General features: G+C 42.6%; 1 protein-coding gene across 1 annotated transcript in view; it reads left to right on the top strand.

Moving 5' to 3' along the window:
* Positions 1-6,874: 6,874 nt before the first annotated feature.
* GTF2A1 (general transcription factor IIA subunit 1) overlaps positions 6,875-15,232 on the top strand; it is a 47,757-nt gene continuing 39,399 nt past the window's right edge. The window contains exons 1-2 of the mRNA XM_039469187.2: positions 6,875-7,343; positions 11,517-11,618. Coding sequence (XP_039325121.1) covers positions 7,314-7,343; positions 11,517-11,618 — 132 coding nt within the window. The 5' untranslated portion in view covers positions 6,875-7,313. The remainder of the gene's footprint in view (positions 7,344-11,516; positions 11,619-15,232) is intronic.

The raw sequence follows: 15,232 nt of genomic DNA on the forward strand, positions 1-15,232 counted from the left end.
AATTCTCCTGCCTCAGCCTCCTGAGTAGCTGGGATTACAGGCACGCGCCACCATGCCCAGCTAATTTTTTTTTGGATTTTTTAGTAGAGATGGGCTTTCACCATGTTGACCAGGATGGTCTCGATCTCTTGACCTCGTGATCCACCCGCCTCGGCCTCCCAAAGTGCTGGGATTACAGACTTGAGCCACCGCGCCCAGCCGTATCCTTTGTGCTTTTAGCAGTAACAGGGTTTCACCATGTTGACCAGGCTGGTCTCAAACTCCTTACCTCAGGTGATCTGCCCATGAACTACAGAATTTTTACTTCTCCTCCTGTACCTAACATCTCCATTTTCTTTCTCCCATATAAGAAGAGATTAGCATTATGAATCAGTAGACTGAGTATATAAGATTACCCTCAATAATGCAGGTAGGCCTCATCCAATTTATTGAGGGCCTTAGCCTCCTGAGTAGCTGGGATTATAGATGCCTGCCACCATGGCTGGTTAATTTTTGTATTTTGAGTAGAGACAGGGTTTTGCCATATCGGCCAGGCTGGTCTCGGACTCCCGACCTCAGGTGATCCACCCACCTCAACCTCCCAAAGTGCTGGGATTACAGGTGTGAGCCATTGTGCCTGGCCATATTTCCTTTAAAAAAAAAAAAAGTAAGCAAGTCTATTACACACATTTTTGTATTTTCTCCTTTTTAAAATGGAGGCAAAGACTACTTTTCTACACCTTGCTTTTTTCGTTCGGCATTATATTCTAAAGATCATTCTATAGTGGGTATATATTCCTTATTTCTTCTTCCAGCTGCATAGTACTCTCCTGTGTGCATGTACTATAGTATAGTCAACCAACCTCCTTATATGGACATGTGGGACATGGACATATTACATAATCTCCTTATATAAAATACTTACTTTTTTGGGGGTGGGATGGGTATTAATGCAGTCCCACAATGAATAGTCTGAGGCATACATCTTTTTTTTTTTTTTTTTTTTTTTTTTTGCTACTGTGTGGGACAGAGTCCTAGATTTGGCATTGCTAGTTCAGTGGGTAAATCCATGCATAACTTTTACTACATATAGTTGGGCACATGTGTAACTAACTAATTTGATACATGTAATCAATAAATCAGCTTTCAGCTTAAGAAATCATCTTATTATATTAACACACAAAAATTATGCTGTGTACTTAGAACCAGCTCAAGTCTGGGTTCTCATGGCTCAGGAGTGGAAACCATGAGAAGCAAGGTGTGGTGAAAGGAAAGCAACTTTACTCAAACATCAGCAGTTGGTGGATGGACAGGCTCATGCCTTTAACAGATCACTCCAACTTTCTGGGCTGAGTGAAGGGGTTTAAGAAGCAAAAAGGTGTGGGAAATATGCAAGAGTAGCGCAGAAAGGTGCAGGTCTGTGTCTGTTCTGATGGGCATCTTCAGTAATTGCCCGTTTGAAGGCCCAGTTAGTCATCCTGACTTAAGTTGGTAGTACTGGCCTAATAGTTCCTAATTCCCTTTGAGCAGGAGGATTGGCAGCTGGGTCTCTCTGTCTGGTTTGTTTCAAAATTGGTCACTGGAATTTGTAAGCAAGCACATCATTAGATAAGTGAGCCCTGTTCTCAGAAGAGGCTGGTGGGAAAGGGAGATACAAAGTTTCAAAGTATGTTTGAAGGCTGAAAGCAAGAAAGGAAAAAATAAAGTTTTAAAATGCATTGTGAGGCAGGGATACTGTTAGATATTCACCACTTGAGGTATCAAAATTTGGGTAAACTTCTTGTTGGTAAAGAAGCTATCCATTGACCATTGGCATCTTTTTTTTTTTTTTTTTTTTGAGATAGGGTCTCGCTCAGTCACCCAGGCTGGAGTGCAGTGGTGCAGTCTTGGCTCACTACAGCCTTTCAGTCCTGGGTTCAAGTGATTCTCCTGCCTTGACCTCTTGAGTAGCTGGGATTACAGGCATGCACAGCATGCCCAACTAATTTTTGTATTTTTAGCATAGATGAGGGTTCACCATGTTGGACAGGCTGGTTTCTAATTTTTTTTTTTTTTTTTTTTTTTTTTGAGACGGAGTCTCGCTCTGTAACCCAGGCTGGAGTGCAGTAGTGCCATCTCGGCTCACTGCAACCTCCGCCTCCTGGTCCCAGTTCAAGCAATTCTCCTACCTCAGCCTCCCAAGTAGCTGGGATTACAGGCACGAGCCACCATGCCCAGCTAATTTTTTTATTTTTCAGTAGAGACGGGATTTCACCATGTTGGCCAGTCTGGTCTTGAACTCTGGACCTCGTGATCCGCCCGCCTCGGCCTCCCAAAGTGCTGGGATTACAAGCTTGAGCCACCGTGCCCGGCCTTTCTTTTTTTTTTTTTAAAAGACAGGGTTTCACTATGTTGGTTAGGCTGGTCTTGAACTCCTGACCTCAGGTGATCCGCCCGCCTTGGCCTCCAAAGTGCTTGGATTACAGGTGTGAGCCACCACGCCCGGCCTGGTCTCTAATTTTTGACCCCAAGTGATCCATGCACCCGAGCCTCCAAAGCGCTGGGATTATAGACGTGAGCCACTGTGCCTGGACGTTATTGGTTTTTTGAGACAGTCTGTCTCCAGCTCTGGTGCCCAGGCTGGAGTGCAGTGCCATGATCTTGGTTCACTGCAACCTCTGCCTCTCATGTCTCAGACTCCCAAGTGGCTGGGATTACAGGCGCATGCCACCATATCTGACTAATTTTTGGCATTTTTAGTAGATGCAGGGTTTCACCATGTTGGCCAGGCTGTTGTGGAACCCCTGGCCTCAAGTGACCTGCCTGCCTCAGCCTCCCAAAGTGCTGGGATTACAGGCATGAACCACAGCATCCAGCCATCATCATAAAAATCCAATGGTAGTGTTCTACAAAGTGAGTTAAGAACATCTTTCCTCAGCTTTGATAATACTGGTGCAGCTGTTACAGTTACCATTAATAAAACACCCACCAAACACCTGTCAAAGCACTTCCTGGTAGCGGTGATTATTTCACCTTATTGATACAGAGAGAATCATGGCACAATGTCACGTAGGAATTTAGTGGCAAGAGTCAAACCTGATTCCACCAAAACTCCAGACAAAATTAATTTATTTTTGATGAAAACTACAAACTGGTCTACATTTTGTTCTACAGAAAATAACTTAGAGCTAGTTGGTGTTTTAAGACATGAAGCAGCAATTTCTTTTTTCTTTTTTTTTCTTTTTTGAGACGGAGTTTTGCTCTTGTTACCCAGGCTGGAGTGCAATGGCGCGATCTCGGCTCACCGCAACCTCCGCCTCCTGGGTTCAGGCAATTCTCCTGTCTCAGCCCCCTGAGTAGCTGGGATTACAGGCACGCACCACCATGCCCAGCTAATTTTTTCTGTATTTTTAGTAGAGACGGGGTTTCACCATGTTGACCAGGATGGTCTCAATCTCTCGACCTCGTGATCCACCCGCCTCAGCCTCCCAAAGTGCTGGGATTACAGGCTTGAGCCACCGTGCCCGGCTGCAATTTCAAACTAAGTTACAACAGAAGAAGATAATTTAAAAAGATTTAAAAAAAAAAACTCTTCCTCACATGTACAGAACTAATTTGGGTGGTAATTTCTTCTTATAGTCACCACCAAAAATTTGTGCACGTGAAAATGGGCAGTTTCTTTGTAAATGCCAAAAATATAGATGAAATCTGAATGCAGTATAATTGTTTTTGGTAGGACTGAAATATCTATGCTCTCAGTAGCTTAAATGAATGCTTACGACTATGCACTACATTTTAAAATAGGGGCTTTCATTCAGATTAGTAAACTTGCTGGGTACGGTGGGTTATACCTGTAATCCCAGCACTTTGGGAGGCTGAGGCAGGTGGATCACCTGAGGTCAGGAATTCGAGACCAGCCTGGCCAACATGGCGAAACCCTGTCTCTACCAAAACTACAAAAATTGGCTGGGCTTAGTGGCATTCGTCTGTAATCCCAGCTACTTGGAAGGCTGAGGCAGGAGAATCACTTGAACACATGAGGTGGAGGCTGCAGTAGGCTGAGACTGTGCCACTGCACTCCAGTCTTGGTGACAGAGGGAGACTCCATTTTAAGAAAAACAAACAAACAAACAAAACAAAAAAAACAAACAAAAAAAGAAATGATTAGTAAGCTTGAGGCATCTTTCTTCTTCAGTTTTGTGTCCTTCCACAATGCCCACTACTACTGAGCATATAAGGACATAAATGTGCCTCAAAACTGTTTTTTTTCCTCTTTTTTCACTATTTAAGAAAATAAAGTTTGATAGGTAGTCATGAGATTTTAGTTTAAGCCAATTTCCACAATCTTTTTAGACTTTTCTTTCTTGGCATTGTTGCTAGAATAGTCATTTGGACTGCAAAACATTTAAATGTTTGGACATATAAGGTTTGGTGTCATTTTGTTGATGGTATAGCAAAACTTATACATTGATTTTTTTTTTCTTTTCTTCTCTTGTTTTACAGTTATCTAGTGTTTAGGCTGCATATTAAAAGAAAGATACAGCATTTTATCTCCCAAGATAAATCATTTTGAAGTTAAAAATCACACAACACAAACATCCATCACAAAGAGAGTACTATTATGTATCTAAGTACATGGCTGTTACAAAGTATGAGATCACAAATAGCAAATCCTATATAGTAGAAATTGCTGTTAAAGTTAGAAACATCATTCAAGCTGTAGGAGACCAAGAATAAAAAGTTCAGATAGAAACAATTTAAATATGATGCTAAATGTAGTCTTACTTGGGAGAAGTATTCTCTCACAAATTTTCAGTTTTGTGAATTAAAGGGCTACAGCTTCCAAGTATTCAGTCCGACAATTTTGGTGCAAGATCAGAAAACATTTCTCTCTGAAACTAAACTGGATGGCACACACGTTACAATGAAGGCATATAACACCTATTGAGGGCCTGGAAAACCAATATATTGGAATGGAATCCATGATGGCTGGATGCCAGACATACCATCTAATGCAATTGCCTGGGTAAATATTAACCAAGTGCTTAGGTCTTTTTGTAATCTAGGTGTAAAGAGAGAAGCTAACTCAGAGCCTCCAGGGAGTCTGATGGTCTTAAGGAGGCCAGGATTGGATTTTCTGCCACTTTAATCCAATTAACTACATTCCACTATTTCACAGATTAATTCTGTGAAGAGCAAATCTCATAGCTTCTCTTCCATGTCCAGTCTGCAGTGGTTTTAACCTTAATTGATGGCAAAACGACACAACCATTTAGTTCTGAACACGAAATGGTAGGGGAGAAAACTACGTGGAAGGTGAGGGATTCCATGTACAAAGCGTTTGGGAGTATGCATATAGGGAGGTAACAAGAAGTCTTTTCAATATGCAGTAAAATTTACCAGGAATGATATTGTTTAGTGTAACTTTACAACTTGGGCTGTCATCCGAATATTAAATAAATAACAAATGTTGAGAGAATCACAATTTTACATTGCTAAGAATACTGATTTCCTGACTTTTTTTCTTAAGTGTCCCAGACCATGCAGCTGTGCAGGTAACGGGAAGCAACTAAGTGTTAAGAAGGGAATGGACTTGGCGTGAAAATAAATCTCAAGGTTCATAGATATTCTCCACAACCATTCACAATCTCCCCTTTTCCACGTATTAAAGGCCCCTGCTTCCTCTACTTCCTTTCTTCAGGTCTTGGCAGGCTGCATTTTTTTTTTCTCTTTGGTAAGACGCCTTTGATATTCTTCAAATCTGGTTTCACCAGGAAAGAACGTTTAAAATTTCGTTTTACTTTGTCTTTGTAAGACAAACTCCTTCAGTCATCCAGACATTTCACGTCTCTCAAAATTCCAGGGACTCTGTTCTGCTTGTAATGTTGATTTAAAGGCAGGATTTGTGTGGGCAGAGGAGGTCAAAAGCTTGTTGGATTGCACTTCAAGACATGGGCACAGCCGCCTCGCTCTCTTATAGCTAGAGGCCAAGCGATCTGGGTCAAGGGCATGCGTTTCAATGTGATCAGTTACTACACGTTGGCCATGCAGAGTAGTGGGATTTTGACAGTATTTTTTAAAACCAGGGCAAGTTACCGTGCTGTTATAATCCAAAGGCTGGTGGGGTTTTCTCCCTCCCTCTCCGTCTCGCATTTCCACCACCGTGACAAATTATTTAAAGTACGTGGCCCAGTAGAGAACTCATCTCTGGGTAACTTAAGTAAGCCTGGTCTTCGTAGCGGACGGACCCAATGTGGAAACAAACCAAATCAGAGGTTACTAACTCTGGAATGTGAAAGTGGGCCCCAATCGGCCTTTACTCCCACTGGGAAATCCTACACAATTCTGCGCGCGAAAGACCCACCCTCCGCGAGGCGCAAACGCTCCAAAGCTCACAGTCAAAGCCTCGCTGACAAATCAAGAGATGACTCCGCAGTTAAAACCGTCCCGAATCGGAACCCGCCAGAGGCCGGAAGCGGCACCACGTGACCAGTCCTCCGCGGCCATTCCTAACGAGGCAGTCGCCACCGCTTCTCTCATTTCCTAGCTCCTCCAGGGCGGGACTGGGCGGAAACGTGCGACAGGAGGCGGTCCCACCCAGCTTTGGACTGGAGTGTCACTAGAACTCGCGCCTTTTCTAGCAACGCTTTGCAAGTACTTCACCGCAAAGAACTGCAGCAGACTTCCGCCTGGGTGCCAACCACGTGATCACGCGAGAGTTGGAGAGGCGTGGGTCCGACTTCACTACTTGACTCCCCCGGGCTCCGCCAGTCCAGCACCCTCCACCGCGCGTGATATCGCGGCTCGCGGAGGCCTCCGCCCCGGCGCGCCTGCGCACGCGGCTCTCGCGGTGTCTCGCGCTCAGCCCCGCCCTCCTCTCCCCCCGCCCTTTCCGCCCCTCCCTCCCCCATCACCCTGTCTCTCGGCGGCAGCGGCGGCGGCGGTGGCTCGCGCAGCTTGTTGGCTCGCTATATAAAGGAGAGAAGCGGGCGGACCGGACGGCTGGAGCTGCAGCCGGTGGCGGCAGCAGCGGCGCAGGGAGCGGTGACCGGTGGTGGTTTCCCTCCTTGGTGCGGGGTGGGGAGCGGGCAACGCCCCCGGACCCCTGAAGGGTCGTGGCTTTTTTTTTTTTAAAGGCGATTCTTGAGGTTTTTAGCTGCGGGAGGTGTGCCCCCCTCCTCCTCCTCTCTGCGCTCTCCCCTACTCCTTCAGGATTGATTTTGTTTAAATTTTTTGCCCCAATCTTGCGGTGACTTGGGTCACCCTCGGGTGTTTTAGTATTTTTTTTTTTTTTTGGTTTTGTTTTTATCTTGTTTTCTTGGGGTTGCCCCCTCTTGTTTGTGTTGTGTGTGGAAATGGCGAACTCGGCAAATACAAACACCGTGGTAAGGACGTGGTTCGGTGGCCGGCGGGGGCTTCGTTCAGGCGGCAGCAACGGCCGGACCGGGCGGGGGCGGGGACGGCGGCGACTCCCGGCCTCGACTCTTAAGCCGCCCGCGCGGCCGCCGCCGCCGCTTCCCGCCTCGGGCGGATCGGGCCGGGGCGCCGGGCGGCGGGCGCGGGGGGGCGCCGAGGGCTCGCGGCGCGGGGAGGGCGGGGGCGCCGGCGGGGCCTGGGGCCGCCGCGGGCCGGGCCGCGGAGGCGGTTGGGCCCGGGCGGGCGCGCAGCCCCGGCCCCAGAACCCGGCCGCCGGGAGGGAGGGCGGGAGGGGAGCCGCCGCTTCCCCCCGAGGGGCCCGTCCGCGCTGGCTAGACGGTGGCTCCCCGAGCGGCTTCAGAACAAAAACCGTGTCTGGGGAGTCGGGCGAAACCCCGAGACCCACCGTGATCCACTTTAATGCAGTGGAGGATTAATGGCTACTTTGGGGGATACTTAGGAATTTTTTCTGGCAGTTGTGCTTTGGGAACCTTCACTGGAGCCATTTTATGTTTAAAAAAAGGACGAAGGTTGTTTGAAAAGCACTTATCTCAGTTCCTTCCGAACGGGTAAAATGGCGAAGGGGAAGCAAACCCCCCCCCCCCCCATCGTATCTTCGACTAGCAAAAGCACCAAAACAAACAAAAAGAGCCTACAGTGGTCCAAGTGTCCCTGCTTTCGCCTTGAAATTTGCCTACTTCTTCCCGTTGGTCCCTTTTTGGTTACTTGCGATCACGTAGGTTTGCAAAAAGCAGTCACATAAATAACCTTTTCAGTCACCAACGCAATGTGATCACTAGTCCCCCCAACTCTTATTTTTGTGATGACAATAAAACACGTTTTTGCCCGGTCCCAAATGCCGCAGACCAGCCCGCGGCCGCCCGACACCGTACCCGTTGGCGACTCGGGTCGATCCATCATGGCTGCGGCCGCTTACCCTGCTTTTCAGTCCCTGAGCTTTGTGGTCCTCCTCCCTTTGGCTGCCCTGTTTATATAGAGCCATTGCCGCTCTCTAATATAGACTCTGCCAGGATGGGTAGGTGCTTTTCAGGCCTACGTCACCGCCTCTCCATTTAAACACCAGATCCGGCTTTAAATAGTGAGAGCTGCTGAGAGCGGGGCTGGGAGGTGCGTGCTCCCGAGGCGAGAGCCAGGCTCGTGCAGAGCTCAGTTTATTTCTACGTCCTTTTTTTCACGCTGTAATTTCGCGCCTGTCGGGGGCTGCTTTCAGAGCCCCAAGTTTTTGTTTTGTTCCTAGCAGCAGCTAGGATTTACCTTCTTTGTTAGGGGGAATATATCCGAATCGCTGTCCGTTTTTATTTTATTTACAATTTTCAAAATGTATTATTGAAAACGAAGAATTTTTGATCAGTCTAGTTATTTTCCTGTGTGCATTATTTTCAGGAATTTAAAAAAATGTGTTAGCTGCAGAGGACTTGGTTTGGGTTGTATTTTGTTCAAGTATTCAGGAAACAGGTTAGAAATACAGCTCCTACTATTTCATTATGTTTTTTCTGTAGTAAATCTAAAAGACACGAGGCCTTTCAGAGAAATAGATAAGTGCCTGAAGCTTTGGTATAGGACCATTTATGTTTAGGGGATGAGTAATTAGAGGGAGGAGACTTAGTGCAAACTGCATTTTAAAAAATTAAGTACAACTTTATCGCCTTGGATATTAACATGGTATCCAGTATAAAAATTAATTCCAATTTATATTTCAGCATTGCATCAGGGAATTAACATTTTTGAAGGAAACCTCCTAAGAAACCTCCTAGTAATGCCACTAGTGGCCCTCTGATTAACCAGTTTTCAAGTTTGAAATATCTGTTTTTTTAAAAATCAGGACAAACCTAAACTGTTTCGTGAAAAACAGAAACTTTGACTCAATAGAGTGAAGAATTTTAGGTACTAGTTTAGAAATTGCTTATTTCAAATACTGCCTATGTGCCCACATAGTTTTCAAAAATTAGTGTCTTGAGTGCTTTACAAATTGTGAACAGTTCTAAATTATTTATTAGGCATATACTTTGTGAAGAATACATGTTTCCGTTCTTTCAACTATAGTGCTTATGAAGCTGTTAAGTGATCAAGTTGTGAGTTCATTAAGGCACAAAAATAAAATCTTAAAGAATGATTCATTAAGTAGAGAGTACCAGAAGAAGGCAGATTTATACCACCTATAAATGTCTGGATCTCCTAGCAAAAGGTTTTCAGAGGTAATTGACTTCAGGAACACCACAACACCATCTAGTTTATTGAAAAGCATTATGTATTGTCAGTTTGAGATTTATGCTCCCAATTTAAAATACATTGCCCTTCTAATGCCTTGAGGAGTCATTATTGATTAAAAAACAAAACACTTGATAGAGATACTTCTGTAATTCAGCAGTTAAATCAGTTTAGTTAAGATGATGTCCATAGTCACATATACTTTACTTATATGTAGAATCAGAATGAATGTTAAAGCAGGGACTATAGAAATGTTCGTTTTGCAGATGAAAAATTTAAGCTTCAAGAGGCAGATTGGGCAAAATAAAGAGGTTAGTGAGTGGAACAGTAAAGCAAGAACCCAGATATTTGAATTGGTTTTCTTTTAATGAGAAGGAATGAATAGTTTTTAATGGTTGAGGTAAATTGTACTGACAGATTGATTATTTGTATTTTGTTTGTTTTGTTTTCGGTGACAGGGTCTGGCCCTGTCACCCAGGCTGGAGTGCAATGGCGCAGTCTCGGCTCACTGCACCCTCTCCCTCTTGGGCTCAAGCCATCCACCTCAACCTCCTAAATAGGTGGGACTATACAGGCCCGTGCCACCACTCCTGGCTAATTTTTTTGTACATACAGGGTTTTTCACCATATTGTCCAGGCTGGTCTCGAACTCCTGAGCTCAAGCAGTCCTCCCAAAAAGCTGGATTGCTGGTGTTAGCCATTGTACCTTCCCTTATTATTTCTAGTTTTGACAAGGCAAGGACACATTTTCTTAGCAGTTCCCCTGTGATCACAGTGTTGCTGATAGAGATGGTAGTGAAACGTATTTCTCTTTGAAGTGTGCTTGTGAGAACAGACCCTTGGTTTTATTTGGTAGCCATTAACTTCTACCTTAAGCAAGGTATGAAACACGAGTAATGACAGAGCGTCTAAAAAACTTGTTAACCCTAACTCTCTAATAGTGGATAGGATTTATAACCAGGAAACTCTGGTTTTGTCAAGGCAATTCTAGTTTTGTCATCTGACATGACTTCATTTTTTCTAACATTTTAAAAATTGCACGTGGGGAACAAAAAAAAAAGGATGTGGATTGGGCTAATTGTTCTATCTCCCACCTTGTAGTTTTTAAAAAAATATTTTAGACTCTTTGAAAGTTCTTTCCCATCTGTTCTCATTTTGCTTATTTTGCCATTCAACCATCTAGAAGCCAGCTCCTTTACTTCCCCACCCTGCCCTCAAGTAATACCAACAATGCAAATTGTAATAATAATAATAAACATTTAGAGGATTCATGTTCATTATAATGTTCTGTTCCATTACCTGGACAGTAGTAGAGGAGAAATCCTGGGAAGGAAATCAGTGTACCTTGTTCCTTGGGACGTTCAGACCTCTTATTGCGAGTGTATGAATAGTTTAATGATATAGCTTGAAAGGACAGATTGGGTTACTCAACACAAGTCAGGTGATTTTTAAACCCGTATGTTCATTAGGTTGCAGATTATTACCAGGTAGATGACTGCTGTACATAACATTCTCAAAAGTCTAAGTTTTAGTTGTGAGGTAGTGAGATACAGCAGAGTTCAAACACATGGAATAGTAGCAGCTAGACATAAACAACCCATACAGCTATTTTTGAACATTACATTAGGTATTTTGACTACAACATAGGAAATTATAATTGGAAATTGTATGGACCGTGTAGTCATAGGGACCTTCTGTGTATGAACTGCATTAATCTTAAAATTTTTATTAAAGTATGCAGTTATCAAATCTAGTTTATGGCAAATGAGGTCTGTTAGGGTGGTCATATCTTGAAAGTCATATATAGATAGTTGGCAAAATGACTTGTATTTGTTTTGAATTTGTGAAAATCTGTTATACATTATAACCTGTGAAAAACCGTCTTTTTCAAGTCTTTTATTTTTCCTTTAAAGCCTAAATTATACAGATCTGTGATTGAAGATGTCATTAATGATGTGAGAGACATCTTTCTGGATGATGGAGTGGATGAACAAGTACTGATGGAACTAAAAACTGTGAGTTTGTCTTTTTTTTTAAATATTCCTACCTTTTCCCCCCAACATTCTCTTTGGCTAGAAATGAATCTGTAATTTTTCTATAGGATGAATGTTTAACTTTGTTGAAGGAGGCAGTATAGTTTAGTGACGTGCTGGTTTTAAATTCCAACTCTACCATGCATTCTTCCTCTGACTTTAGGCAAGCTACTTTTATATTTCAGTTTCCTTATGTGTAAGATGGAAATTGGTAGTATTTATCTTCTAGACTTGTTTTGACGGTTAAATGGAATAACCATTTAAAATCTTAGCACAATGCCTGATTAGTGGCATTAGCTGTTATTATTGGACAGTTAGCATTCTACATTTTATGTTCTGATTATTTGACATGCCTGTAGGAATTTTCTTGCTCTCTTTTTTCTTTTTCTTTTTTTTTTTGGACACAGGGTCTGGCTCTCTTGCCCAGGCTGGAGTGTAGTGGTGCCATCTGGGCTTACTGCAACCTCCCACTTCCAGGCTCAAATCATCCTCCCATCTCTGGGACTACAGGCACATGCCACCATGCCTGGCTAATTTTTGTATTTTTAGTAGGAGATGGTGTTCAGCATATTGCTGAGGCTGCTTTCCAACTCTTGGCTGCAAGTGATCCTCCTGCCTCAGCCTCCCAAAGTGCTAGGATTATGGGTGTGAGCCATGGCACCTGGCCTTAATATTTTTTTTTTTTCTGAGATGGAGTCTCACTCTGTTACCAGCCTGGAGTGCAGTACCACCATCTTGGCTCACTGCATCCTTCACCTCCTGGATTCAGATGATTCTCGTGCCTCAGCCTCCCAAGTAGCTGGGACCATGGGCACACACCACCACACCCAGCTAATTTTTGTATTTTTGGTAGAGATGGGGGTTTCACAGTGTTAGCCCAGGACGATCTCAATCTTCTGACCTCATGATCCGCCCATCTTGGCCTCCCAAAGTGCTGGGATTACAGAAGTCTTAATATACCTGTATTCTAAAGTGTGTTTAAGTTGTAGGGATTAAGTGCTTGATAAAATAGTTTTAGTTTTTTGGCCAGGCATGGTGTCTCAAGCCTGTAATCCCAGCACTTTGGGAGGCCAAGCCTGGCCAAGATGGTGAAAGCCTGTCTCTACTTAAAAAAAAAAAAAGAAACTTAGGTTCTTGAAGTAGACCCTTTACATAGGCTAAATGTTTTAAATAGATTTTACTTTAAGAGCAGGTTTTCTGTATCTTGGATTTAAACAGAAATATTTAGTTTTTTTTTTTTTTTTTTTATTAGCAGTTGTGTTTTCCTTGTGTTGTAATGACTCATGAAATCGTGGAATGTTTTTGTCCTGTTGATTAGAATAGTGTTTCTCAAAGTACACTTCATGGAGTCCTGGGCTGTCCCCTGGGGTCCTTTCAGGGGGTCCATAAGGTTGACCGAATGCTCAAGTCTGGGAAATCATAGTTTGCCTGTCATTCTTTCAAGTAAAAATTGTATTCTCTGAGAAAAGTGACGCGTTCAATTCACAGCTCAAGTGGACAGGTGCTTTTCCTTGAGATAACTGTAAATAGGCAGCAGAAATGCTTTATGTATACTTCTCATTCTGATAAACTGAATGTTAAAAAGATGTGGACTCAGGCCGGGCGCAGTGGCTCAAGCCTGTAATCCCAGCACTTTGGGAGGCCGAGGCAGGTGGATCACGAGGTCAAGAGATTGAGACCATCTCGGTCAACATGGTGAAACCCCGCTTCTACTAAAAATACAAAAAATTACATGGGCATGGTGGTGTGTGCCTGTAATCCCAGCTACTCAGGAGGCTGAGACAGGAGAATTGCCTGAACCCAGGAGGCGGAGGTTGCGGTGAGCCGAGATCGCACCATTGCACTCCAACCTGGGTAACAAGAGCGAAACTCTGTCTCAAAAAAAAAAAAAAAAAGATGTGGACTCATTGATACTAAGATATTCTGTAATGAAGTGTGTTTACATTTGAAAGATCTGAATTCAGTGAATTTGTATTTTCCAAATGTCCAATGCATAATGTTGGGAAATGCATTCAAAATGCAAGATAAATTAATGGACTTTCACAGTATGAAAAGTTCATAGTTACATGGTTTCATATTCTGCATTGTAGCTATCACTTAAACTAGAAACTGTCACTTAATACCTTTTCTTTTCCCAACGACTTAACTGTAAGTAGGCAGATTTTCTTTGTATACCTCAACCAAAACAACAAAGTGAAAACAGAGGCAGATACGAGAATCTGGCTATTTTCCTTTAAGTCATTTGTCATTCTCACTCAATTTTATTTACTAAAATATGGCTATTTTCAGAAAAAAAATGTTATTTATGTTAACATATGATGGATCCATTATTTCTAAACAAATTAGTAAACATTTAAAAAACTTTGTTATAATATCTATTACTGTAAGTATAGGTAAATGTAATTCACTTACAGAAAAGCAGTTTGAGAGTCTCAGTGATTTTTGAAAGCAATAAAGGGTCCTGACATGAAAGAGTTTTATAACTGCTGGTTTAGAAGTTGAATGCTAAGCTCCTTTAACTCTATATACAAATATGTAATCACAGTTAATAATTGTTAAGGAACATCGTTGTGGTCTCATTTATCCTTTCGACATAGGTGTGGAGGCTGCAACTTGGCAACCAGTTTATTTTATTTTATTTTTATTTTTTTAGTAGAGATGGGGTTTCACTATGTTGGCTAATATGGTCTCCATCTCTTGACCTTGTGATTCACCCGCCTCGGACTCTTGAAGTGCTGGGATTACAGGCATGAGCCACTGTGCCTGACCCAGTTTATTTTAAATAAAGCAAATCCCACCTTGCTTGTGGTGATGAAGTAGGTCTTGGTGTATTTATTAATAGGCATCTACAAGAGACTTCTCTAGAATTTTCAATGAGACTATTCCTGTGTGAGGTAGGAAAATATATAGGTGTGAAACAGATGATCAAGTATTTATTTACCTTGAGAAGAATGTGTAAGGGTTACTAATAGTGAAGAGTAGGTATCTAAAAATACAAGTGTAAGAGTGCTAACTATGAGACATGAGTTGGCAGAAGAACAATATAAATTGTTGAAGTAGCATGAAGTAACTGAAGGATGTGAATAATCAGAAAACAAGCTTATTTTGATTTCTTAGTATAATGTGGAATGAGTTTTTTGAAATTTTTGTTATACTCTTATAATGGTTGTCCTTGTAGTTTGTGACCTTGTCTAGAAGATGCAGCGTTTTTAGGTGTAGAAAATCAGTTCTAAAGATGTTAAGTAATTTTCTGTAGGTCAAAGTCTAGTGGTCAGTCTAGATTATTATCTACTCTCGGTTTTCACCATGAAACTGGAGAATTGATTTTTCTTACTGTTAACAGTAGAATCAAGACATTCTCTCAAAGAGAATAAGCTATCTTTGAGACCTCCATTTATATTATATATGACTTTTTTAGTACGTGTTTTACAGATAACACACTGATTTTTAGTTTAATGGTTTTTTAATGACAAAAAAAGTGACCTATTCAACTTTGAATCCCCAGCCTTTACCACAATTTCTAGCGTATGTGGTTGGCATTCAGTAAGTGTTTGAACTGTTTGATAACAAATATGGCAACTGAATCTTAACTGAAC

The sequence above is a fragment of the Saimiri boliviensis genome, chromosome 2, assembly GCF_048565385.1.
Source record: "Saimiri boliviensis isolate mSaiBol1 chromosome 2, mSaiBol1.pri, whole genome shotgun sequence".
Taxonomy (NCBI): Eukaryota; Metazoa; Chordata; class Mammalia; order Primates; family Cebidae; genus Saimiri; species Saimiri boliviensis.